This window comes from Hylaeus volcanicus, chromosome 1, assembly GCF_026283585.1.
Source record: "Hylaeus volcanicus isolate JK05 chromosome 1, UHH_iyHylVolc1.0_haploid, whole genome shotgun sequence".
Lineage (NCBI taxonomy): Eukaryota > Metazoa > Arthropoda > Insecta > Hymenoptera > Colletidae > Hylaeus > Hylaeus volcanicus.
In genome coordinates this window covers 12,038,718-12,066,593 of record NC_071976.1, presented here as the reverse complement: position 1 = coordinate 12,066,593, position 27,876 = coordinate 12,038,718, and the positions used below count along the sequence as shown (strand labels likewise).

The 27,876-nt window shown below is 36.8% G+C and overlaps 2 protein-coding genes across 3 annotated transcripts in view; one reads left to right on the top strand and one right to left on the bottom strand.

Annotated features, from left to right (window-relative positions):
- The window catches only part of LOC128874868 (R3H domain-containing protein 2-like), a 116,418-nt gene that overhangs the window by 33,068 nt on the left and 55,474 nt on the right, over positions 1-27,876 (top strand). The window lies entirely within an intron of this gene.
- On the bottom strand, positions 8,633-11,134 carry LOC128884611 (uncharacterized protein K02A2.6-like). Its single transcript, XM_054138097.1, has one exon. It carries the CDS (start codon positions 11,132-11,134, stop codon positions 8,633-8,635), a length of 2,502 nt encoding a protein of 833 aa, XP_053994072.1.

Genomic DNA, 27,876 nt, shown 5'->3' with positions numbered 1-27,876 from the left:
CCGAAAAATGATATTTTGAAATTGTTTAAGTTCGAATGTTACTTTTAATTACAGTTTTTATTAAATTTCATTAATTTCTCCATTTTCAGTACCGATGAACATTTGAGAAACAATTGAAATTCAGCAGACATTCGTATGAGAGAATTGATTTTTTAGCAACATGTCACTAAATTCTTCGATCCGGCCCACTGTGCGTCACGACACCGGTGATTAAAGTATCCCGGGAAATGAGCTACGCTGTACGAAATCTTGCGATGTTGGTTGCGATTTAAGGGGTTAGCAAACACCCTTAAATCGTTAACCCGTAAACACCCTTTTTTGTAATCTCGATTTGTTTTGTAATTTTTCTGAAAAAAAATCCCCAAGAAAGCCTATTTTTTCGCCCTCTAGTGTGGCCTAACCCCTTAATGAACTTTAATGCGAAGCTGTCAACATTCAGCAGTCGACGGAGAAAGGACGAGGGAGGCTCACGTCGACACAGACGAATCGTATACGAGCGGTATTGATCCGCCACTCGCCGAAACCCGCTTCTCTATAGCTCCTTTCAATTTCAGGCTATTCTTCCTGATCATCCATCCGCGAATGTATATCCTACGATGAGTCGGAGGCACGTGTTGCTTTTCCGACTTGTCCTCCCTTTACCAGGGCCGCCATTGTCTATCATCGAGACCAGAGAAAAATGCTAGCTAGTATCTGTTCTCTTGCACTCGTCTCTGGAATTCGAAGCGATCGAAACTCCTATGTGGCGATGATTGTTGCTCTCCCAAAAGCATCGACATTGTCCACGTTTCTTCCTCTCATTTGTTCATCATTCACCGACTCCCCAAGCGAAAGATTCCATTCGGGGAACCGAGACGAGTACGACTACCGCTTCTGCTCCCACCCTGTTGACGGAATCGACGTCCCAATTAGATTCTTCCAAACAGTGTTTAAATTACGACAAAGATCAACTCGAGGTTTCTCTCTGATCTCGAAGGACATTCTTGGAACAACAATCATCTTAATTAATCTTGGGAGAGCTTCGGAGGGTCTGAGAATCACATCGCAACTTTCTCGGACACCAGACTTCCTTGGTTGAGTCTGCGCCTACTTAAACAAGTCAACTGCGAACTTTTGCCAATTATATTCGAGGAGCTTTTTGCTATACTCCTTACTTTCCATTTCGAAGTTTTTAGTCCCATAAGCCTTGTCTCTCTCGTGCGACAACTAAAGGTCACGCTCTTCTCTTCGAACTCTCTGATATATTTATTATATAAATGGTTTTCAAGGAAGGAAGAATTGTACCCAATTCTTTTCTTTTAAACGAACAATGATGTTGTTCAACTGTTTGTTACGACAACGCTTATATACGATCACATTTTGTTATTAAAAAACAAAATCCTGTAAGGATATTTATTTAGAGGTTCGGCGGAAACTGTAAAAATTCCAAGACAACGCACAATATATCAGACAAAATCAAATCGCAATACAAATTGAATGACTAATCAATAAATTACTAACACAAATTGATAAACATAACTGACAACTATAAAACATACAAAGATACCTAGTGGTTTAAATATAAACATTCATCCAACATTTACATTACAATACATTACCATTAGGAATTCAACGACCATAATTATTCAAGGTCATTCAAGATAATTCCTAATGAAAGGGACTATCATTGTAGGTGTTCCAAACAGGGTGGTTCCATTTAAAAATATGAAGGTGACCCTGATGTCTTCAACAAAAATGACATAAAAACAAAAATGTTTTTTGCATCGTGTGAGCCCCATTGAACCATTCAACTTTGTCCTTATGATATTTGATGTATCTTTAACAATAACAAAGATATTTGAGGTGCTAGCGTTAGGTGGCTCGCCCTATATAATATTCTGTTGTGTTCCATTGCCCCGACTCTGTCTAACACATTTTAATGTACTAACGGAATTTCGATCGTAACTATAATATCTAAAAGTGTATCGCATTGCTATCCCTGGAAAACTACATTTTCGTAGACGTTGATGTTTAGGGGAAACTGAAAACCCATTTTATACAAGGACTTTAGCAAATCGACCCTTGGAGCTTCATATAATTCACATTCGGATCATTTTCCTCTCTTAATTACACTACAAAACAATTCTATGAAAAACCGTCGTTCAAATAAAAAACAATTAGAGCGTTAGTTTTCACGAGCGCGATAAACATTTTTATTCAACCTTCTCGGCAACATTTTTCTGAATTTTACGCGAAGAAAAGCGAAGAGATCGCACATGTTATTTTGAACACGGCTGCTATTCGCGATCATCGACTTGAAGTAGCAGCGAGCAAAGAACAACGTAATAAAAATGGCGATACAATGGTAGCTGGTGTTACAGCGAACATTTTCCAATGACAAACGACAAACACGCCTGACGAGCGGACGCGGACGGTCGCGCTCGCCACTCGTGGCTTCCGTGGCGGTCGACCGCTATTTATAATGAAAATATTTTCACAACGACCACGATGCCCGTGCACTGTACACGTATTTAACGACAGATATATATCTCTCTGCGCATTTAGCACCTACGTCCATCGATCTCACCGTCAGTCGCTTTTTTTTCCCTCTCTTCCCCGTGCCGATGTCATCGATAGGCAATTACCATGCGACGACCGACTTTATCTCGGGTCATCCTCACCCTCGCGAGTATCTACTTAGGAAGCTATCGAGCGTCGCTCTATCTCTTAACCCTTGAACAACTCGCGATGAGTTCGGCTACTCCGACAGTCGATCCGAACCATCGCTGGCTTAAGGTAGTTGTTCCATGGATTTATTTAATGGAGGATTTTAACAAAACTTCGCTTAATTGTTATTTGATTAGATATGATGTTACCCGTGTGGAAATTTTGTTTGGGATTCGTAAAGGCCCAAGTTAATTGTCCCGAATTAATTTCGAGGCCTATTTAGGAAGCCCGTTCAGTTCCCGTAAGGCGGCATAAGGCATTGTCACGCTTTTTTAAACGGGGTTATTAAAGGTTGGCTTCTCAGGGCCTTATTATTTCCCGTTTTAATCCCGATTATAGCCCTATCGAGCCCCTGAAACACCCTTACAATAGCCCTGGGCACAGCCTCATTACATGTAAATCAGAAATTTTTAAATAAAAAATAGGAATTCTGAAAAATGTCTTACGAATAATGACTCACGAAAATATAATCAATTGTTATTATAAATATTTATTTAACAATTTATTATGTAACGTACTTGACATGGAATATTTATATTTATAAATACCACAGTGCGCGCGCGCGGTACGAGGGTGTATTTTTAATCATTTTTTTCGGGCAAACGATAAATGTTTTTCTTTTTATTGATACTTTTACTCAATATGTATATAAATGAGACACTAGACAAATTTTTTTATCCAAATCTTACGAATAGTTTGCGGTGTACGCCGCTTCCAAAAGGACACTCCGACGAAGTTGATTAAAATGAGGTCAAACACGATATAATTCGGATGATATTTACCATGTATCTTTTCTTAGTTAGTGTTGTACGAAAAATATGATACATAATAAGTTGTAACAAGTAAATATGTTGTGTATTTTACAATAAAATGTTTCATCGTTGCATTACATTGTTTCACCGACATACCTCGGTGTTTTGCCTATGTTCGACGGGCGTCGGCAAACATCAAAGAATATACGAAACTCGGCGATCGAACTCCTGGACCCCTCAAGAGGTATACGCCCCCCGCCCCCCCTCCCGCTCAAGAGGTGTGATTCGTTTTCCAACATAATCATTATCATTGGTTTCTATGATCAATAACCTGAGTAAACGTTTTCAGGTCCTCACAATTCGTTAAGGCCCTATTAAATTTCATTTTAACGGTTTCTCCATACTCTGACTGTACCACACTGGTTCCCATAGTGGTTAACCCATCAAGTCCTTGTTTAAAAATATTGTGGAAATCATTGAGTACCTTGTTTAAACCCCACCGGGTCCTACAATGATTCACCTATCCAGCTCTGATTATATTTTAAAATGGAAACCTGTAATTGCCTTGTCGGGACCTTTTAGGGATGTATCCGGGAGAATCATATTATGGATTCCATATTAAAGCCAGTTCGGGACCCGAATATTATGGAGGCTTCCCTTACTATTTTCCACACGGGTAGTTTGATGTGGATCTTCTAAATAACACACGCCACAGTATTATGATTGTTTAATAGAACTTTAATTAAGGGGTTAGTCGCAGTCAGGAAAATGGAAACGGACAGTTTCTTGTGTGCTTTTTTTAAATATATTACAAAGTATGTCTTAATGAACTATAAAAGAATTTTTGTTTTAAAAAAAGTTTAATTCATTTCGTCCTAACAGGCGATGGCGTGGGTGGCCACTTGGTTTGCGGTGAGCAAGATTTCTTCAAACTGGTGCACCTGAAAGCAAAACTAAAGGTAGATTTAGAAAATATATTAGACCAACGGGTCCCTGATCGAAGGATTTTTTATTTTCTTGTATACTTTTTTTTTTATCCTGTATTGAATCGTTTAATTTTACTGAAAAAATTGAAAATCAACTTCAAATGTACACCATCTTTTTTTAAATTAATTTTTTCCAAAATCCTTCGTTCGGGGACCCGCTAGACCAATCTATTTTCGGAATCTACCTTTGTTTTTGTTTTCAGGTAAACCAGTTTAGAGAAATCTTGCTCATCGCAAACCTATGTATGTTTTTAAATCATCGTCTACGTCATCGGCTGTTATGACGATATAAATTAAACGTTTCTTAAAACAAAAAATGTTTTCAGTTCTTTAAAACATGCTTTATAATATACTTAATTGTTACTTATCCAAATTATTATTTAATAACTAAACAAAAATCACAAAGAAATGTCGTTTTTCCTCTTCCTGACTGCGACTAACCCCTTAAGAAATGAAAATGGAAATGGAAATAGTATAATATAAAAGTCCGTAATACTAACGCACATTTCATTGCGTGCGCGCCGCAGCATAGCGTCTATTTAATTTAATTACAAATGTGCGTCACAGTCGACTCAATTTGAATATTTCTTGTTGATAAAATTTGTACATACTACTCAAATATGTATGAAAGTGGGATAAAAAGTTCGATAGAATTAATCATTTTTTTCCATCCTAAAAAATTCACGAAAACCCACTTTTTTAGACCTCCTAATTCAGGATACCCCCTTAAGCTGACCACGTTAATTGTCTGTTTTAAATAACATTTGGTAATTATTTCAATTACCAACGTCTACCAGCGTCGGTTAAGCGACATCGTAAAATAAAAATAGTGGATATATTTAAATACCACTCGCGTTCTCGATTAAAAAACAAAATTCTAAAGCCTGTTTTGAAAAATTTTTTATATAGGAGTTAATAAAAGTTTCAGCGCTTTTTGAAACAACTGTTTTTATTTAGTAACACGCGACCGTCAGAATTCATTGCGGTTAAAATATGGATGAACTCTATTTCCCTCGGTTACTCTTCACGGACCTCTTTGTACGAGATCTGTTCCAAAAATAATGAGGCTGCATTTATAAAAGCCTTTCTACATTATATTTTTAATAACCAAGGTGATTCTCTTCAAAGTAGTTACCTTGGGAAGCGATACACGGATGAAGACATTTCTCCCACATCCTAGAGTAGCGGCGAAGGACATTCGCTTGATCGGTTACCCTCTGAATATTTTCAACTGTGGAATAAAGGTATCCTTTTAAGCTTTCCCCTTAAGTTTCCATTTTTGAAGATAAATTCTTAAAAATAAAACTCAGAGGGTTTAGGTTCGAAGAGTGAGTCTACTTTAAAATTGGAAACTCGTTCGAAAACCATATCTAAAACCATATTATAACGAGTCTCCGTAGGTTTCAAAGTCTTTATTTAATACTAGCAAGTAAACTTAGAATTACACTTCAATAAAATTGTCCGATAATCGATAAAACTTGTATACGGTCGCGCTAACACAGTCGTCGACGGTTTTAGTCGTGAGAGACTTGATTCAGTCCTTTGGTTCACTCGGGGAGCGCTCAGATCAGAGTCTTTTCCTTTGGCACTTTCAGTCCGTATTAGCTGTCCACCCAGGGAGCGGCTAGTTGGAGCGGAAAGTTTAGGAAACTGTCGAAAAATCCTACGCTACTCGCCCTTTTAACCTACGCGGGGGGTCGTCGGCGCGTGGTAGGGGTAGGTCAGGTACCTCGGGGCCTTAGAGGGGGTACGACGTGAGCGTTACTCTGGTGAGCGCTTGGGGTAGTGTGGGCACTGCAACTTCGGGGTCTTAGCGGGGGTGCGACTGGGACGCTATTCTGGCGGGCGTTCGGGATAGCGTGGACGCTACAATATCTAAAATAAAACCAGAGCAAAAGAAGAGGGGTACAGAAATTTTGCAACCAAATTTCTATCAATCGAAATCTTAGTTAATGCAGCATAAATTTTTAAAGATATAAAACTCACAGGGTTTAGGTTCGAAGAGTGAGTCTACTTTAAAATTAGAAACTCGTTCGAAAACCATATTATCACCATAGCGAAAAAAAGGGATACAGAAATTTTGCAAACAAATTTGTATCAATCGAAATCTTAGTTATTCCAGCATACATTCCCATTAACTCTTTGCGGTCGTATTAAATTTAGAAATGGGCTGGAATTAATTTCCGAAGAACAAGCATTAATACATAATATGCAAGATTGTGGAGGATAAATAAGATTTATTCATTCTTTTGCGAACTTTAGATATATATTTACACAATAATATATTTTAATTTGATGTTTTTATGTAAAAATTATATTTTATAATTCTCCATCATGTGGTACCTTTCGGTAACTTCTTTTTGCCATTTTGGAGTATTATTTTTTGAATATCTTAAGGATGTATGGGTGGTACAATCGGGGGCAAATTTATAGTTATAAGCTTATTTTTAATGTCAAGTTTCTAATTTAATACGAATTTTTTTGCATCCTATTTAATTTTAGAATGAAATTCTTAATATTGTTAATCATTAATCAAAAATCTATAATGACTACAATTTTTAATAACACGTTTCTTATTAATATTAATAATAATTTATTAATAATAAATACGCCACATCCCATACATTTGTATGTTCACTTCTACTATTGCTGTATTATGTATTGCATGTACTCATTATAATATTATGTTCACATCTATATTATTTGCAATTTCAGCGCACATGTATATTCAGTAGCCAAATATTATTAAAAAACGAATTTTATTTTAATAAACGCTTTAGCCACACTTGTTATCAATAAAAAGGTAGGTAATTAATAAAAAAACGTGTTATTAAATTTGTAGTCCACATCCTATACTTTATAGTTCTTGTTATTTATATACCAATGAGTAAAAAAAGGAATAAGAAATAGAAATGCAGTTGGAAAAAATAAGGCAGAAAAAAATAATGTAAGGCAAATTAATATCAAGGAAAATACAAATAATTGTATTGTCATGTATGGATTCAGTGCAATAACTCAAGTGACACTTGCGCACTTAAAAAAACCAAGTAAGCAAGACATACGACCTCAAGGAATTAATAAGAACTTCCGAATTGGTAACGTAATCAAATATTTAAAGTTTGCAACTGTAGGAGTAAACAAATATATCCGTGTCTCATTGTAAATAAAAAGCATCGCGACCAACTTACGTGGCTCGGAAGTAACATTATTTGATACGACGCGATTCCTGTTTGCATATTTTACAGAAGGAAAGAGTCGAAGAATCAGGTTTATTTAGATTGCATCGGTTTCGAAATACATTCGCAATTTGTCATCGTATCCTGCGCGGAACGTGTTCGAAAATATCAATACGTCGACTCGATCCGGTTCTCGAGCGAAGCACCCGGGTCTCTCGAGCGAATACATATTGGCTGGAAAGTGGTGGCCGAGAGAAGCGCGAGAAAATCGCGCGCCACTCGAGAGGGAAGAGCGTGAAAGCACCTTTATGGTTGGGGATGAGCTCGATCTGTCTTCGTCGTTTATTCTCTGCCCCATTTGCGGGTATATAGGTCACGGAGTTCAGCCACCCTCCGCGCCCGGGTCGACCACTGTACGGGTTGACCTGAATAAAATTTATCCGGTACACCGATTCCCCATGATTTCGCTTTGCTCCTCGTGTTCCACTTTATTCTCTTTCATTTCTGCTCTTACTCGCACCGATACCCTCGCGTCTCATTCCTGAACCTCCCGCGGTCTCCGTCTTCGTCATTTATTCCCTTAAAATACACTTTTTGCCGTTGATACCGGAACACCGGCTAAGACACGAGTTTTTTTCGTCGTTTTTTCTCTGTCATGGTAAATACGAGCTGGATACAACAGAAGGTTTTCCAAAGGAGCCTTTAGGGTTTTGTTTTTTAAGGGGGTTAGTCGCAGTCAGGAAAATGAAAACGGACACTCTCTTGTGTGTTCTTTTTGCAAGGTATTAAATAATAATTTGTATTCATGAAATGTAAATATATTATAAAGTATGTCTTAAAGAACTATAAAAGAATTTTTGTTTTTAAAACAGGTTGCTACGCCAATCCCCACAGATTGTAATTGTGTAAGGTGTCAGGGAACGGGAACAGGCACGGGACAGAATTCAAACAAACTGCATTGCAACTGCAACTGCAAACTTATTAACAAATTTCGTAACGATTCGAATGCAGCTCATTCTTCGACTCCAAATTTAAAGGACATTCCCTTTTTAACCAAATTGTACAATGGTTGTGCGATTCGAGCGAAATTAGGTACAAATTTCCTGAAATAGCTAGTAAGGCCTAAAAAACTTTGAACCTGTTTTACCGTCTTAGGTTGTGGGAAATCTTGTATGGCTTTAACATTCGACCCATTCGGCGTGATTCCATTAATATTAATATTGTATCCTAAATACTCAATCTCTCGTTTAAGAAATTTACATTTGCTGAACTTTAATTCCAAATTATGCCGGCTCAATAGTTCCAAAACCTCTTTTAAAATTTCTAAATTTTCATCAATATTTTTGATGGCGATTAAGATATCATCTAAATGCAGCAAAACCTTTCCAAATTCCAACAGTGGCCTAAATATTAAATGAACAAACCTCTGAAAAGCTGCAGGTGCATTTGCGAGTCCGAACGGCATTTTTAAATATTCAAACTGCCCATCAGGCGTGACTAAAGATGTAAATTTTATCGAGTCTTCGAAAATAGGGATGTGATGAAATCCATCTTTTAAATCTAAACTTGTAAAATAGGCACTGTTAGACAATCTATCAATTTGGTCCTCTATCTTAGTAATTTTGTTCAACGCTCTATAGTCTATACAAAGTCTGTAACTACTATCTTTTTTCCTCACTAAAACAATCCGGCTACAAAAATCTGAATTGCTCTGTCTAATAATTCCTCGAGACAACAAATCATGAATAATTTTCCGGACTTCCGTCTTTTCATGCCACGACAATCTCCTTGGCGAAAAATAAAAGGGTTTACTATTTTCGGCGAGTGTAATTTGAAATTTATAATCAACCGGTTCAGCTGTACCTTCTAAATTTACATAATTTTTTAATAATTCTGTTAACGTTTGCTTAACTTCAACGGATAGCGATGCATCGAAATTATCTATGTCTGTATCTAATTTCTCTTTCGTTTCTATGGACTCAATATTTAGTATTTCGTCTCTATATTCTCGATCATAATGAATGCTTATTACTTTACTAAGAACAACAGTCATTCCAGGTCTCGTCATAAATTCACGTCCTAATAAAGCGCTGTACGTCATCGTCGAGTCGGGTACTACCATAAATCGTACTTCAAAAATATCACACGGTACCAGCTGTAACTTAATTCGAATATTGACATACCCCATAACCGACAATGGTGATTGGTTTACTCCTCCATAATTAAAGTTGTGCTTACCTTGCACCAGTTCGTACATACTAAAAAAGTTGTTAAATGTCTTATAGGTCATAAGATTTATCGCACTTCCAGAATCCACTAATGCCTCCACAAAATAGTGTTCTTCTTTCTCTTCTGTCAGGAAAATACAATAATTTCGGGACGGGGTCTGAAGTGGTGGATGCCTTCGCTGTCCTTCCATCGTTGAACTCTGCGGCCCATCGATCAGCGACACACTCGTCGGCTTCGGCGCCTCCGCTTTCGATGATTTTGGACATTTCAGGTAACCGTGTCCTTGGTCACCGCAGGAGAAACACGACCCTCGCTCTCTCTTGGGTTTCAGACAGGAATCTGCTAGATGTCCTTCTCCATTACAATTGTAGCACCGTCGCACAGGCTGCAGTGGATTTACAGCACAAGTATTGCCACTGGATCGCGGACTCGCCATAATTCTCTTGTCAACCACGACGTTTTTATTCGTCCTGGGTTTTAAGGATATCTTCTCAAACGCCTCTAATAATTCGGATGATTCCGCAAAACGATACATTCTCGCTTGATTGCGTAACAAATCGTCCGGGATCCCGTCGATCATATAATCGATGAGCTCCTCGTCCTCGACACCCACTTGATTGGCTAAAATCATTTTATCGTGATGATATTCGCTGAAGTTTTCGTGAATTCGCCACGACCTTTCCTCGAATTTTCTCCGTAGCGCTAACTTGTTTTGCCGATGGTCAAACATTTTCTTCATATGTGACAATAAAATTTCCACGCTCATTTCAATATGTTCGGGCTTCGAGTGAAGCCACTCCAACGCTCTTCCTTTTAATTTAGCCGCGATGAGAACTTTAATAGCATTCTCATCCAGCTCGTAAGTGTTTCTCAACAAGAGCAGCGACTTTTCCCACACCAAAAATGTATTTTTGGATCCGTCGAAGTCACTTAATAGATCGCCCACTGCTCGGACGTTCATATTCGGCCCGTGACTTTGCACCGATCGAGGCGAGTTTCTTAAAATCTCGTTTTCCCTTCTCATTAAGTCCATTTCACGTTGAAGAAGGTCTCTTTCCCGTCGGATAAGTTCTAATTCCCTTGATGCATCCGGTTGAGGTTCGACTATTTCTGCCGCAGCTAACTCTTGGCCCACGTCAACTTCATCCAGAAGAGACATCCACGAACCCTCCGGACCAGCAGCGTTTAGCCTCGCCAACAGATCAGTCTTGGATCCTGTTGTCGACAGGTTAAGCCGCTTCAAACATTCTTTCAATTGCGGAATCGTAAAGTTCGGCGGACTCATTTTCACAGTCTGTCTCAAAATTACACAAAATCACACACAAAACTTGTTACATAAAACTTTTTGTTGAATCCGTATCCCACTTCTGAGGATTACCTGTAAGGTGTCAGGGAACGGGAACAGGCACGGGACAGGATTCAAACAAACTGCACGTAAAGAGGGCTATTATAATATATTATTCTTTAAACCAAAGTGGTTCGCGCGTAACATAAAGGAATAATACTTAGAGCGTAAAAGGCGAGATTCCGACCGATCTCGAGGTGCGTTCGACGAACAGTTGCATGTAACTACCTCGGCTGCCACGAACGGATTTCGGCGTCGTTGAAACAACTGCAGTCCGTTTGATTGTCGTCGAAACAACTGCGGACCTCTTACAATTGTTCGATAAATAATTAGAGGTGGATATTCTTGTTAGTTCTAGTACAAAAGGTTTATTCAGAAAGACCCTTTTAGAGAATACAATGATTAAAGAACTAGGTAATTATAGAGAACAGGTACATCCTCTCCGATTTCGATGATTTTTCAATATGTTATAGAAATCAACATTGTGAATAACTTTTTCCTATACATATAACCGTCGCTCGGCCTTGGTTTCCGAGATATTTGCAAAATACCATTGCTACTACTACAATGAATATTGCGTATAGCTACGCGTCTGTGGCAGCGTGTGTGTAAGCGTTCAGTCGTCGATTGTTTAGGCTCGGAATACACGTACGCGTCTGTGAGTTCCCGTAATTTCGATGCGTATTATTTTCGCGCAAAATCCTTTTACAAAAATTGAAAAGCATATATGAAAAGCATAAACACCCCTCAGGCTAACCGTGTACACACCTGAGTGGTGCGCTGCAGTACTCGTTGTTGGGGGCTTCGCCACCATACCCCCGATCGGAAGTGAGCCCCCGGAACCTCATTTTTTTACTGTACGAATACAGATCATGTATTGTATACGGTTATATGTATAGGAAAAAGTTGTTCAAAATGTTGATTTCTACAACATATTTAAAAATCATCGAAATCGGTGAGGATGTACCTGTTCTCTATAATTACCAAGAACTATAAAGAAATTTTTGTTTTAATACTTGGCATGCGGGCATACTTCCCCGCCGAATTACGCGTGCAGCGGGCGTTTGTTAGCGGGTATCCACCACAAATCTACTAAATACGTATTTTTACGTGACCCGCGCTCTAGTGACAGACTGCAAAAAACGTAAAAATACGTTGCCCGCATGCCAAGTGTTAAAATAAGGCTAATTCATTTTGTCATAACAGGCGATGGTGAGGGTGGCCATTTTGTTTGCGGTGAGCAAGATTTCTCCAAACTGGTATACCTGAAAGCAAAAATAAAGGTAGATTTCGAAAATATATTAGACTAACGTGTCCTGATCGAAGGATTTTTTATTTTCTTACATACTTTTCTTTTTATTCTCTATTTAATCACTTAATTTTATAATGAAAATTGAACTTCAACTTCAAATGTACGTCACTTTGTTTTAAATTAATTTTTTCCACAATCCTACGTATACGACACATACATTCATAATATTCGAGAAATGATTGTGGCAACAACGTTGACTGTTACCGCACCACTACTCTACGTTCAGTTTCAGATTTTAATGAAGTATTGGGTTGTGTGGAAAGTCCATGTCGATTTTTGGTAGGTGGTACAGGTTTGAATACAAATAGGACGAAACGGTTAAAATTCTTCATTAAATACAGAACAACTACCTTAAAAAAACAATCCTAAAGCCCCTTTTGGAAAACACTATATAAGATAATCATTTTCAACAGGGGTCCATTTTAATTACATTTTGGGCATTTTTAAACCCAACAGAGATTTTTCAGTCTTCTGTTGCTTGTGACTTGTTCTGTATATCTTGAACAAAATATTTCTTCTGCTTTAGGCAGGCTTTTTCCGCAATGTTTGATAGTCACTGCCGGATACACATGTCCACCTATCGAAATCAATTTTATACTCTCCAATCAATTCCACCACACTCTCTAGATTCACTTGTATAAGATGGAATACAATTAAATTCTCGCCTAAATACAAATTAAATTACTGCAATAGAATTAATCAATAAAATTGTTGGAATGTTCGAATTACGGGCCATTCTAGAAAATTCGTGGACCTTCTTTTTTTCTAGCATTTTTGTTTCTTCGCGAGCGCCGCACGGTGGGACGAAACGGTTGTTGGCGATCAAGAATCGATTTTCGTGAATTCGAAAAATGGAAAAACTGTTTATGTATATCAATAGAGGATAAATTGCTGTTTAATGTTGTGCAATCCGTTTTTTGATATTTGCTTCCGTTTTGCTGTGGTGCGCATTCAAAGGCAGTTGAAATTCGTCCAAGCAAAACGCTTACGATATTACTCCTAACTTCAATATACGATTCTGTAAAACTTTGCTCCTAAAGACGATATTCAAATGAATTATAATGTTTACTAGATTTGTATAGATAGTATTCAATGCATAAAGTAAGTCAAAATGTTAACAATTTTTTAAATAATAGGGTCTACTTGGAGAGAAGTACATTTAAGTGAAATTGTAACTTTACGCATGGTTATAAAAAATTGACCGCACTTGTCCGAGGTTTAATTGCTATCACTGGAAAGTGTGAACCATCCTCTATCAGATTCTGCAACGATCAGGTGCTCCTTCGTGCTCGTTTTCGAGAAATTGGCGGTTGTACTGAGTAGTACTCGAACAGAAAATAGTATGTACATTTGTACGCTTACTTTTATGATTATTACGTACATCTTGTCATTTTTAAATTACTAAATACGTTTCTCTCATAGTTAATAACAGGTTTGAGTCGAACTTTGGTTACATAACAATAAATATACCAAACAAGTGAAAGATATTGAACGCGTTACACTTTATACGTGAATATTTGGACACCCTGTAGCTCAAATTGATTTATACTAATACAATTTAAGTATCATAATATAGGGAATAAGTTCCTAAAATTTCATTAAAATATTTTCAAGAGAACCAAAGTTACGGATTTTTGATCGCCGAGAGCCGTTTTGTCCCACTGTGCGCCGTATTGAGAGTAGAGATGGGGTGAACTACTTTCACGTTCATTCTCAATCACGATGATTTTTCACAGTGATTCGTGATTCTTCGTGATCGCTTCTGATTTATAGAGAACATTCTCTTCACTTTTCACGAATTATGTTGTTCTTAGATTATATATGTATTATAATATGGTCTAAAAGCAATGTTAATATAATTTTAATACAATTTAAATTTGGTTCATTTGTAGTTTCTTGAATTTCCGCTAAGGAAAGACAGCGAGACACTAACGATAACAATTAACATGAACCGCTTATGAGACGCCATCTTCCGGATCACAGTCGTGATCGAAATTTAATCACGACTGCGATCGTGATTGTGTGATCACCGTGAAAAATCACTGTTAGTGTTGCTAACCCTAATCCCTAATTCAGAGTGAGAGGTTCCCGCGTGTTTGCTTGTACAGCGTGTGCATGTTTCTTTTACGTATCAAATATGTATAATTTTGTTCTCTAAAGGGGTCTTTCTGAATAAACCTTTTGTACCAAAACTAACAAGAATGTACACCTCTAATTATTTATCGAACAATTACAATCTGTGGTAGCAGCGATCTTCGGTTTCGAATCCTGCCCTTTCCGCTCGACAAACACCTGAGGCATCCGTTTTAGAATCTAACGCGATATCGAACGCACACGTGTACACGAGATGATCGAAATTACGGTGGCGACGCGCGTCAATGATCGATCCAATGTCGTAACAGGCGATCGACACGTCGCGCGTCGGCTCATACCGTTGGATATACAGCTAAAATAATACAATTTGGATTGAAGCCAGCTTAGCCTCTTCATTGTCTTTTTAGCTGGCAGACGACTCTCGCATAGTGGTTCGAATAGTTTGAAACGAACAAAAAGAAATCACACTTATAACTTCATCCCACAGGTCTGAAAATATTATATTTGAAGGAGACGTGCCAAAAGGAAGATAGTTTATCGAGTAAAGGGTTTTCGAATAGGAAAATCTAGGGTCTGTGGTGGTTATTTAAACGTCATCATTCACGTTTAACTGTAAACTGTTGGAATATTTACTCTAATTCGATCTTTTATTTTATTACAAAAATAAATGTACTGAGAATATATGTATATGTATATGTATATTGGAAATGAGGTATAAATAAATGATAAAATACTAAATTTATAGATTAACTTTAGCTTTATTCTCTAAATTGTCACATTTAGAAATAAAGTCAAATGTTATAATCTTACTTCGCTTCGTGTGTAAGGAATACAAAAAAAAACTAAACATAGAGAATCCTTGTTTTTACTGTTTATTAAGGGGAAAAAAGTGCAGTTTATAAAAGAAAATTGAACAGAACAGAATAATACAGACCACACATAGTGCAGACCACACATTTTACAATACAGAACAAAAAGGAAGAATAAAACAAAAATGCAGATCACACACACACACCAAACTCGCGCATCCATCTGCGCATAAGCGCGATTTTTACCACGTTCAAAAACGAAGCACAATAAAATAATTACATCTCAACATCAAATCTTTTGTTTAATAAAATTAGTATTTTATCTATTCATTATACCCCATTTGCAATTTGTAAACATTTGTACGTTCATTTAAAATAAGGAAAAGTCACCGAAAAAACCTGAACAAAATTGAACAATACCAAACAATGCTAAGACGGATATGTATCGCATATCTGTGTTTCATTAAAAAACGAAATTCTAATGCCATTGTTGGTCCCTTTATAAGAAAGCTAGGTGTTCGAGCACACTTCTGTTGGATACTTTGGGCCCTTGGCGACTCGAAGTCTAAGACCCCAGACGGTAAAAAATAAACCAACACCGCAAAAGGTCTGTGGGAGTTTGTTCATGACCTGAAAGAAAAAGTCAGCAGACCTTTTTCTGAGACAAGAGTGCACCGATAGTTTTCGTTGCATTTTTCCACTGACGTCGAAATACTCAGTTCGATTGTAGTCTTCTTGAGAGCAACATCGCAGCTCCTAACTCTCTGGTCGAAATAAAGAGTGTCTTATCGGAAGAAATAACTGAGTGATAATTATTTTCTAACCCCAATAACCAATAACCTCGTATGAAATGGTGCAATTTGAGAAGATAAACAGCCAAGCCTAATATCGATTCTAAAAGAAAAGAACTTTGGATGATATTCGTACGATCGGTTTATTGTTAGAAGGAAGAATCAAAGATGAAGAGTATATCTTATAAAAAGGCTATCACTTAGTCTTATAAAAGGGTATCACTTAGTCTTATAAAAGGGAATAACTGAGTGATAATTATTTTCTATCCCTAATAACTAATAACCTCGTATGAAATGACGCAATTTGAGAAGATAAACAGCCAAGCCTAATACCGATTCTAAAAGAAAAGAACTTTGGAGAATATCTGTACGATTGGTTTATTGTTAGAAGGAGGAATCAAAGATGGAGAATTTCCTTTTGGTTCGCAAACAGCTGGCTTCGGTGTTCGCCGATACAAATCACGCGACGAACGAGCGACCACCGCTGGTCCCCGCTATTCCGGGAACGCGGCGGAGCATGATCGATAATTTTGCGTCTGGCTTCGCGACTGGAATGTAATCTCGAGATCGGTTTTACCATGAGATCGGTCTAACACACCGATGAATTAGGATTATCCTCTCCGCGCGAACCTGATACTTCTTAATCTAGCTATTCGCGGAACAAATACTTCCGGAGGTACTTGCGCGAAACATACAGTGGGTCAACCAAGTGTTTGCGCACAGTTTTTGGAAGACATAATGTTGGTATGCACAGGAATACATATATATATATATTGAATACATATAAAAGTAAAGATATATTTGAATAAACTATTATACATGTTCTAAGCGACGTAACGTTTTTTTGAGCAATGATTACTGTGCGCTTTGCGTGTTCGTAACGAACCCACGATAGATGGAGCGCACTCTGCTCATGTACAATACATATTGATACATAGAAAAACCCTACACATAATCGTAGTTTAAATAATAATATTTACTTGTTATTTTGCTACGTTGCATTAACAATCTTCTTGTGATGCCCGGTCCAACCTGATACCTCCGATACAACCCGATCACTTAGTATGATGGACATCATCAGGAAATATACAGGGTGGGCCAAGTAAGTGTAACAAGCTGTAACATCATTATTATCACATTTACAGAAAACTGTCAAAGGGAAACGATGTATGGTTCAAAGTGTACTATATTTATAGGACCACGTTTTTTTTTTATAAATGCAATGGAGCATGTGCAATCAATAGCTGCATTGTTTTTTTAAATGGAAATGCATATTTTGTTTACATAGATTGATTCCTTTTGTCATTCTGTGTAAAAAGTTATTAGGATAGACTACTAAAAAAATGATTAATTTCAGAGATATTTTAAACAATAGTCTGTAATGAATCCGTTGGATCCTTATCTCTGCAGCACACACGCATACACACAAATTGAATTTGGAAAATAAAAAACTTTAAAGCGCTGTAACTCGATTGAAAATGGAACAAAACAAAATTCGGTGTTTTCGTCTCAATACCAACTACAATTTTCTTGAGGATAAAAAAATCGACTTCCATTTTTAAAAAATGGCATTGTAAGTGGCGCCATTTATTATTGACTTGATAACTCCATCTTCTGTCCCCCTCGAAACCATTAAGCTTTTATCTAAAAGATTTTTTGCTAAAACCTTATGTTTCCAAGTGGTTACGGTGTCCATATTACAATTGAACACGACTTATAAAACTTATAATTATTACATTGAGCAATTTCTTAATTAAGGTGACTAGTTTGCTAATTTCAGTGTTCAATACTAATCACATCATAAAACTTCATGTTTCCGAGTTATTACGGTGTCCAAGGCAAAATGGGACACCGTGTATATAAAAAATTCTACTTAAAGAATGGTTTATCTTTCAGTCGTTATTGGAAATTTGTATCCGGATAAGAGTTTAGTCCATTTCCAATACAGAGTTCACCGTTTTATTTCTTGAGGGAAACACACCTGTCAATAAGTTCTGTCTGCCTTTGGCGATCGGCTGAATTCAGCGGAAACCTGACAGGAAATTATTAGAACATTCGGATACTAAATTAAATTTGTTTCCGTTATCTATAGACCCGACATGTATAGTAATAGAAATATGGGCAAGTCTGATGCCGTTACAGTCAGTGCTTCTCAACTTTCCGAAACTGCTGCTTAAGTTATATTATATTATATTATATTAAGTTATATTACATTAGAGGGGCACTATAGATTTTTCAGAAAAAAGGTGGATCTTTTTATTTATTTTTAATTAACATTTAACCTTTTCTGGATCTATAGATGTTAACTTAATAATTTTTCGACAGTTAAAAATGGCAAAAAAAAATTTGAAACAAATATGTTCACATGATTTTTGACATCAGTCAAAAGTCATGTGACTTTTGTTGGTTTTGTTCATTATTTTTAGATTGAAGTCACTAACAGTACTAAATACATTATTACGCACCTATTTACGTTTCTATTTGCGTTTACAGCATTGAGAAATGCTTTTTTGGCTTTATTGAACTTTTTCACTCGAGCGATAATCACGGAAATCAAAAAACAAATTGAACAGAATGAGATGGAACCGCAATCACTGGTAACCACTGGACAACTGCAGAGACTTCTTCGTATATTTATACTAAATATTGATAAAATAAATTGATCCTATGAAAAGATAACGAAAAAAGCTGGTACAAAAAAAAAAACGCGTTGTGTTGGTTTTTTGAGTTTCCTGAAAAATCGTATTTTTTGGTCTTTCGGTATCAATTACTCAGGTTACAGATTACCTATCGAGTTCGGACTATTTTTGTTTCACGCAGAATCGCCCTATCTACAAAACAGTGAAGGCGGTTTGTCCAAATTATATTTAGTTAAAAGAATATAAAATAAAAAAAAAGGTTGAAAAAAAACAAATTCTTTTCATAGTCGTCCTGTTTTTTTTTTGAATATGGTTTTTGAAAAAAACTCAACGCGGTTTTGTAGTTTAGTCTTTGTGGAACAACCTAAAAAAAAAGGTTGGTTATGATTAGATAAGGCATAGCTGAGAAAAATGTACCGAAGATGTCAAATTTTACATAGAACACAACGTGTAGTGCATCCCTTAACACGTTCGTGGCCACGTCCGTAAGAAATGGGTGACAGGACTTTTCATTGACGAACTTAACAAATTAATTTCGAAAGCGAGGCGACTATAAAAAAAATTTGGACAGGATTTGTGAATTTCAAGAAATTACAATAAAATTATCTGATCTTCAACAGTCCCGAGACAACATTTTTATTTCCTAGAGATTTTCTTGAGTTTTAGTCTGACACCTGGTAAATATACCTAGCTTCTATTATTCGAAGAAGGAATTAGTTTATTTTTCAATTGATTAAATTGCGTTAAACAAGCCGTAGGAATGTTAGATATCCATTTTATTTGTTTACCTAAGAATCCTCGGAGTATATTTTCGAAGCAATTTTCACTTGCCTTAAATGGATAAACATCCGTGATCTAATAATGAGTTGTCAGTTAATAATTGAATTAGGTACGTTTTGCTCGACACTGCTTTATCCAGATTTGTGGCTCGAAGCAAGCGTTATAGGTACACTGGAACACTTGTTTCGCGGAAAACGTGGCAGCTCCGGCGGTTTCCTGTGTCAGCGAAATTCGGTAATAAATGTGGCACGTATCGACAACGAATGCGTGCCAACGGAGCTTGGCAGCGTGTCGCAGTAATTAAGGAACCGCGAATGAAGTGTGTGTTAGAGGAAGAGGAAAGTGACCGATTAAACTCTGATACCGAGTCTTCGAGATTGTAACGTTGAAAAAGTTTCATTTTTTAATGTGTTAATTTGAGTACAAAAGGTTTCTTCAGAAAGACCCTTTTAGAGAAAAAAATGATACATATTTTATACGTAAAAGAAACATGTACACGCTGTACAAGCAAACACGCGGGAAGCTCTCACTCTCAATACGACGCTCGCGAAGAAAAAAAAATGCTAGAACAAAAGAAGATCCACGAATTCTTAAAATGGTACGTCATTCGAATATTCCAACAGAATTTATTTCAGTTCAGTTTCGACCGGTGTTACTACCGTTTCCGCCGCTTTTCGACCTCTTTCGAACTCGTACAAAAATATTCCTCGCAACTGTTTCTTTTCTAGCATTGCTAAAATAATCAACATATAGCTTATATCAACACAACAATCATATAACATTTATAATCAAAATGAAGAGCAGATTCTAAGCTTCAAAATGACATATACAATGCCAATATTTATTTAGAAGTTTATTACAATTTTAAACGGTAAAATTTAACAATGTGAAAACCGCAATTTTTTTTGTATCAATTTACGGAAGTTGTAGAACAGTTTACGCAAGCGTATACAGGGTGGTCTAGCAAATACACTGGCCTCCAAAAAAAATGGGACACTATATTAAAACGTGTTAACTCGGAGAGTTTTCAACCGATCTTCGGGAAACTTCGTGAGGTGTAGTCTTTAAGTGTGCTCTAAATGTGTGCAAAGTTGCATTGACGAGGGTTAATGAGAATGGTTAATTCACCCCCCTAAATGGGAGGGTGTAGAAAACCGCCTCTTTGAAAAAAGTCAGGGGTGACGGAAGGGGTTGACAAATTCAAAAAAACCTTTGGGGCGACTCTCCTTGATGTCCTCTACAAATTGCACCCCTTGAAATCGCTCTCGGACAAGCCCACCCCCCACAATCCTCCCTCCCCCCTCTAAAATCCACAATTTTTGGACGACGGTCTCGATTTTGGACTTAATGCATTCTCTGGACTCCCCTGATCCAGAAAATGCCATCACCCATACCGTGCACCTCATAGGCACCCTTCGACGGGGTGGAACAGCTCTCAAATTTTCAACCCCCTTCGTAAGGGAGCACTACCACACATCGGAGGATGATGAAATTCATCATGTTTGTTCTCGATACGTTAAGGATGAATGCCGAAAAGGTCCCGTTTCGAAAACTCCCCCCGGAGCTGAAGGGACGGGGGTAGAGGTAGAGATGGTCCACCCCCAAGTGTAAGGGTCGGAACGTTGTCACGTTGCGTGGATTACATGTTCAACAGTGCAGGGCATCGCGGCGACACAGTTTTGATGTCTTTTTTCCGCGTGAATAGCAATAAAATACGACCATGTCGATTTTTTAAAAAATTGGCTTCCAAATTCAACCCTCCACCCCCCCTAAAATCCACAATTTTTAGACAACAGTCCAATTACATTGCAATTAAAACTCTGACAATATTATGAGTACACTTTCATTATTTTACGTTTTAAAATAATTCTTATTCATGGACACCGTGACCTTGCCTGGCCACGCCAAGCATTTGACTTCCAGGCCCCGGAAATCTAGGCAAATCATCTGGCAGCTCATTTCGATTTCACATCTTTTTCTACTTTCTTCTAGTTTTTTATGAGGATCTTCTATTTTTCAATGATAACTCCTTGAGTCCTCCACTTTTTCATGTACTTGGCGTAATTTTTTTACATTTTTGTAGTTTTTTATCGGATCTTTTTATTAAAACGCGTTATTTAATGTTTTGTCGTGTCGTTGCCGGTACGTGTCGTTGCCGAAACGTGTACGGTCCGTGTCGTATAGTCTGAATCGACTTTGAGGGGTTCAAAGAGCAACCAGATATCCTTATTCGAATGTTTAACACACAGAGGGTGGCCGATGCGTCTGTCCAGGGAGAGTAGGTCGTTTCCATGGCGACAAGGGGTGCATCGGACTGGCACGTATTCGCTAAACTGAACGTACCCCCCTGGCGGCCTCTAACCTCCCCCATGTATCCCGCCTCCTGCGGAATATCCTGCCGTACTCCGGCTGCCTCCTCGTTGCTGGATCATCATCCCTCCCGTAGGAATTAGGTTACTTCCTGGAATTGAGCTTTCCAGGCGATTCCTTGCGCGCGAAAAATTCCCCGTGCTCGCGGACCCACCTGGGACACTTCATGCGTTCGCACAGGTCAGCCTCTCGGGCCATTGATCGCGCGGTTAAAACGAAACCATTAAGGGGCGAGGCCACTCCAGGTCCCCTCAAAATCAGCTAATTTCGAGAATTTCTTTCAGAATCTTATTAAAAGTGTGATAGATGAAATAACGACACAGTTATTTACCGTGTATATATGTACAGGGTTATCCAAAATAGGCTATAGGAAGTTTTTTTTAAATAAAATATATACTCTTTTTAATTTTTGGTATTTTTTTTTTATTTAATTATCAGGTATTATCTATGACAATTATGTGTGAAAAACGATATCTGTCAAATGTCCACCACGACCATGGTTACAGACATCAATTCGAAAATCAAAATTTTCGATAACATTTTGGCATATTTGCTCGTTTTATTCACCAATTTTATTTCTAATGTTGTTTTTCAAGTCATGAATTGTTGCTGGTTTGCTGGCATAAACTTTGCTTTTCAAATAACCCCAAAGAAAGAAATCCAATGGGGTCAAAGCACACGATCGAAGTGGCCAATTCACATCACCATTTCTTAAAATTAATCGACCATTGAATTTCGATCGCAATAAACTGAATATTTTCACGCGTTGTGTGTGCCGTAGCTCCGTCTTGTTGAAAATAAACATTGCTTATGTCCATTCCATTTAATTTCGGCCATAAATAATCAATAATCATTTCATTATAACGTGCACCATTCACTGTAACTGCATCTTCATTCTCGTTTTCGAAAAAGAATGGACCGATTACGCCTTTCGACCAAAATCCACACCAAACAGTACCTATTTTTGGATAAAGTGATTTTTCTTTAATGACTCTTGGATTTTCATCTCCCCATGTGCGACAATTTTGCTTATTGACGTGTCCATCCAATGTGAAGTGAGCTTCATCGCTGAAGATGATGTTGCGTGAAAACAGTGGATCAATTGAACGATGTTCTGACAACAACTTTGCGAAATTTCTGCGATGCAAATGGCCACGTTCTTTCAATTTTTGAGTTAATTGAATTTCGAAAGCATGCAAATGCAAATCTTTATGCAAAATTTGTCACAAACTGCCATAAAAAATGCTCAATTCTTGAGAACGACGTGGAATTGAAGTTGATGAATCATTACCAACACTTTTACGAACAGCAGCAATGTTTTCATTCGACAGAACTTTTTTGGTCTGCCAGACTTTGGTTTATCATGAACAGATCCAGTTTCGTCAAATTTTTTAACCAAATTACTAATTGTTTGCTCCGATGGACGATTATGTACGCCGAAAAAATCACGTAATTTACGATGGGTATTTTTTATTGAACACTGATTTTCAAAATAAATTTTAATCACTTTAACACGCTCTGCAATCGCATACGATTCCATAGTTAAAGTTGTCTATCATTGTAGGTTAGGAATAAAAGAAAGTGACAACAAATAAATATGGCGTTTGATAGATGTTCTCATTCAACATCCTAAAGGTACTTTTGGATGACCCTGTATATTATAATAAGACATAGAAAAAGATTTCTTACAAATTTGTAAGAAATCTTTCATTAAAAAAAATATCATAATTGCAGCTCCCAGCGAACGGATACTTACTTTCGTCCACAGCAAAAGTGTCAACAGTCGGCACAATATGTCGCCACTTTTTTAGTGCAATTATTTGCTCTCATTCTCCCTAGCTGTTTTGAATGTTTTTCGTAACACACTTTCCAAAAGTTTGAAACAACTGATGATCGGAAAAATGGTCTACAGCGCCTCGGAGGTCACTGGTGACCCGCGCTACGAAAAATGCATTAAATACCATTATATAAATTACCTTATCTGCCGTAGATAATATTTTAAGATAATATATGGTTGGTGGTTTGTGAAATACACAACGTTTTGTTGTTCTCAGGTACATTTATTCTTACATTACAAAACACACCGCATGAGCATGTGTGTAGAACATTATACTGAGCAATAGGCGTACGCAGCGCGTAGTTTGAAAAAGAAAACAAAAGAAAACCATGGAGGCAGTGCCAACTTAAAGGAATATTAAGAGATATTGAATTAAAGTATAATCATAATGATGATTTTGCAAACATCAACATATATCGCATAATAAAAAATTCATGTCGGTACTGTGGACAAACCACGTAAAGTGCGCGCGGCAGTCAACGTGTTAATTAACATCAGTCGAAAGGCTCGATGGAGAAGCGATTAATTCTTTTCTACCGATAATAGCTTCGACCTACTTTCGTCCGGCCTCTTTTCGCACGAAACGCTCGGTGAAGAACTGGACCGGGATTTTTTCCACCGGGGCAACCTTGAAACCGTCTGAATGCGATCCCTGCCGATGCAGTTTCCCTCTGAACTCTGAACAATAATACTACGATGCGTCCGAGACTTGAAATAGTAGCCAGAAATCACGTGTAAATTCTTGGTATAATAAATAGTCTGTCATTTGCGAGTAATGATGCGCACGAGATGAGATTTCTACGATCTCGATGTTGATCTCGAAAAATCTTGAAACATGCATATCGATCTCGAATTTTTGATAATTTCGAATGTATGATCTCGATCTCGACGAGATCTTGACGAGATTTTGACAAGATTGGCAATACAGTTCAAAATGTGAAAACATTCTCAGAATATACACTCCGGGATAAAAAAATAGCACACTTTAAAATTAATATAATTTTTATTTATTTAACGTTACAACCAAGGTTTTGTTTTTATACATTCTTGCAAAATACCTCTATAAACATACACAAATAAAATTGGATTGAATTTCGCCAGTCTATACAATTTTATTAAAAAAAGAAAGAACTGTTAAGGAAATATAGTGGGACAAAATGATAGGACATTTAACTTAAAATTGTGTATAACAATAAATCAACGAATGATATTTAATGCTTAATATGTTATGGCTCCTCCTTTACATTTAATAACAGCCATCATTCTCTTTGGCAAAGATTTATGGAGTTTTTTAATAGTTTTTTGTTTTAATTGCTCCTACTCATCTTGAATACTTTTTTTTAATTTGGCAATATTTCCAAATTGTCTGCCATTTCCATATATAGCTCGGGCAAGATTTCCCCAACAATTTTCAATAATGTTAAGGTCGGGTGACCTTGCTGGCCAATCAAAAACGCGAATTTTTTCTCGAGAAAAGTATTCTTTTACTACTTTTCCAGTGTGTACTGCGGCATTATCCTGCTGAAAAATAAACTTCTCTCCAGCAATTCTGGTGGCGTAAGTGTTTATTTGTTCCTTAATCATTTCGAAGTACATTTTGCTATTCATTTGTCTAATTATAAATTTGATTTCCATTTTACCATAGTACCCGATACCGCACCAAATTATCACACCACCACCTCCCATTTGCCGACGACTCAAAAACTGTTTCACTTTTCGCATATCGTGAAAATAGTAACTCAGATCATCAGGTCCATCTAAGTTAAAACTCTTTTCATCCGTAAATATTATTCTTCGCCATTTCTTTCGCATATAAATATTCTTTTCCGCAAAGTGTAATCGATTCATCTTACGTTGCACAGTTAACCAAGGTTTTTTCTTCAATTTTCTTCGTGTTATGTATTTGCAGTTTTGTAAAACACGTCTCACATTCTTTATATTAGTGTCTCCACCAACACTTTGAGCTATTTGCCTTGTAGTCATCTTAGAATTTGATGCTGCTCTTAGTATTGCACGTCGTTCCCGGGCATTTAGACTTCGCGGACGTTCAGAACTCTTCTTTTTACCATAATTTTCCGGATTTTCCAAGAAGTTCATTATTACTTTTCGACTTCTATTCATAATTCTTGCTATTTTTGTCACTGCATATTGTTCATTCTTTCAATTTTATTATAGTGTCAATTTCACACGCGTTCAGTCTCTATCCGCGAACCATTTTTACATAATAGTTCGCCTTTTTTGAACAAATATACAACACGAAATAATATCACGGACTTTATTAACTATGTTCCGGGGCTGATGTTCCCAATTTGCGAGCTTCAGTGTAACTGGAAAGCGTAGATTTACTACATGTGCTATCATTTTGTCCCGCTTACGAACAACAATGATTACATTTTTTGTGTTAGAATCCTGTCGAAGTATATGTTGTGGATGATATTTCGTAAATTGTATGCATAGACATGCTCTGAGTTATCAGTAAAAGAAAATATGTATCAGCTTTTAACACAAAATATGGGAAAATATAAGATGTGCTATCTTTTTGTCCCGGAGTGTATTACGAAAGAATTTAATATCAACACTTATAATACACAGCTTTGTGTTATTAGTAAACTGCAGATCTTTATGCATTTATAGAAAATTTGAATGTGCAAGGAATTATAAAATGCAAACAATATACAGGAATATAAAAAAGATTGAAAGTAAAGTTCATGTTATAATATTTGCAGAATAAAATAAATTCCTATTTAGGTTCAATTTTTGTAGGGACGTTCGCGAAGATTTTATTTTGCATAAAGATCCGCAGTGTAGTTATTAGGAACGATATATGTTTACCAGTTCTTAGATTATACGGGTTTAAGGATTCCATTTCGCACAGAATGCAAGTACATTACAAATAGGATAATTTTATGTAATGTAAGAAAACAAAATTTCAGAAAATACGTATTTCGTAGTTTGATCTGTAATTTAAATACACAAACTATCGTGAAAATTGACTACCTTTTTGCAATAAAATTATATTAATGTTAATACATAATTTATACAAATGAAGTTTTCTGAAAACTAATTATATTTCTGCTAATATAAATCTAATCTAACTTTACACTTTACTTTGGTTACACAAGGCCGTCTAGCTCGCTAATTCTTGTAACTGTTGTGTCATAAATGTATTGTTTGTTTGTTTTTATTAAAGTGCATGAAAATTAGTATTCATCTTGCACTCCTTTTGCTTTACAAAAAAAAAAAAAAAAAAAAACGCTCGTACTTTACAAACGTGACTCAAATCTACGCGTTACATTGATGAATGTATTGAATTGCCACCGTTAACAGGTTTTAACCCTTTGCACTCGAAGGGCGACTTTGAAGCGACAGTCTTTGTTTATCTAAGATTTCGTTGAATCTCGAACTGTTCGTAACGATATTGGTTCATCGGTAAGATTACAAGCTTTAAACTGGTGCACTTTGAAGTAGTAGTAAGTATTTTAAAAGTGTCTGGAATATATACGCGAAAGATTAAACAAACATATTATTAATCAAACATAAATAATTATACAAATTTATTATAATATACTGATATAATTGATGTAAAAATTGAAATATGTTTATGTAATCTTGATCATTATTTTAAGTTTAAGCTTTCACAAGTCACGAAGACTAGAGACACTGATACATTCCTAATTTGAATTTTAATATTGCGAAGCATTGGCAAAGAAAACTCCAAATATTTTGGCCGCTTAAGGCTAACTCTTGCGACGTCAAAAATTATCTTCTCCCTTACGATATCGATGCACGCTTTCGTATTAGAGAGGCAGAGGACGCGTGTCAGCAGTTTACACGAGTAAACGAGAGACGGAGCAGCAGAGTGACTAAAGCAGCGGATCTTAACCTCTTTAAGCTTATGGCATGGTTTAGAAGAGGACTCTTAATCTTTACGGGAACGCGATACAATATAGATCAAACAAACTTGGTAGAATTATTTAATTATAATTACTGTTTTGAATAATTATGGTGGCGATTTTAACCCTCTGCACTCGACGACAGGTTCATTACAGA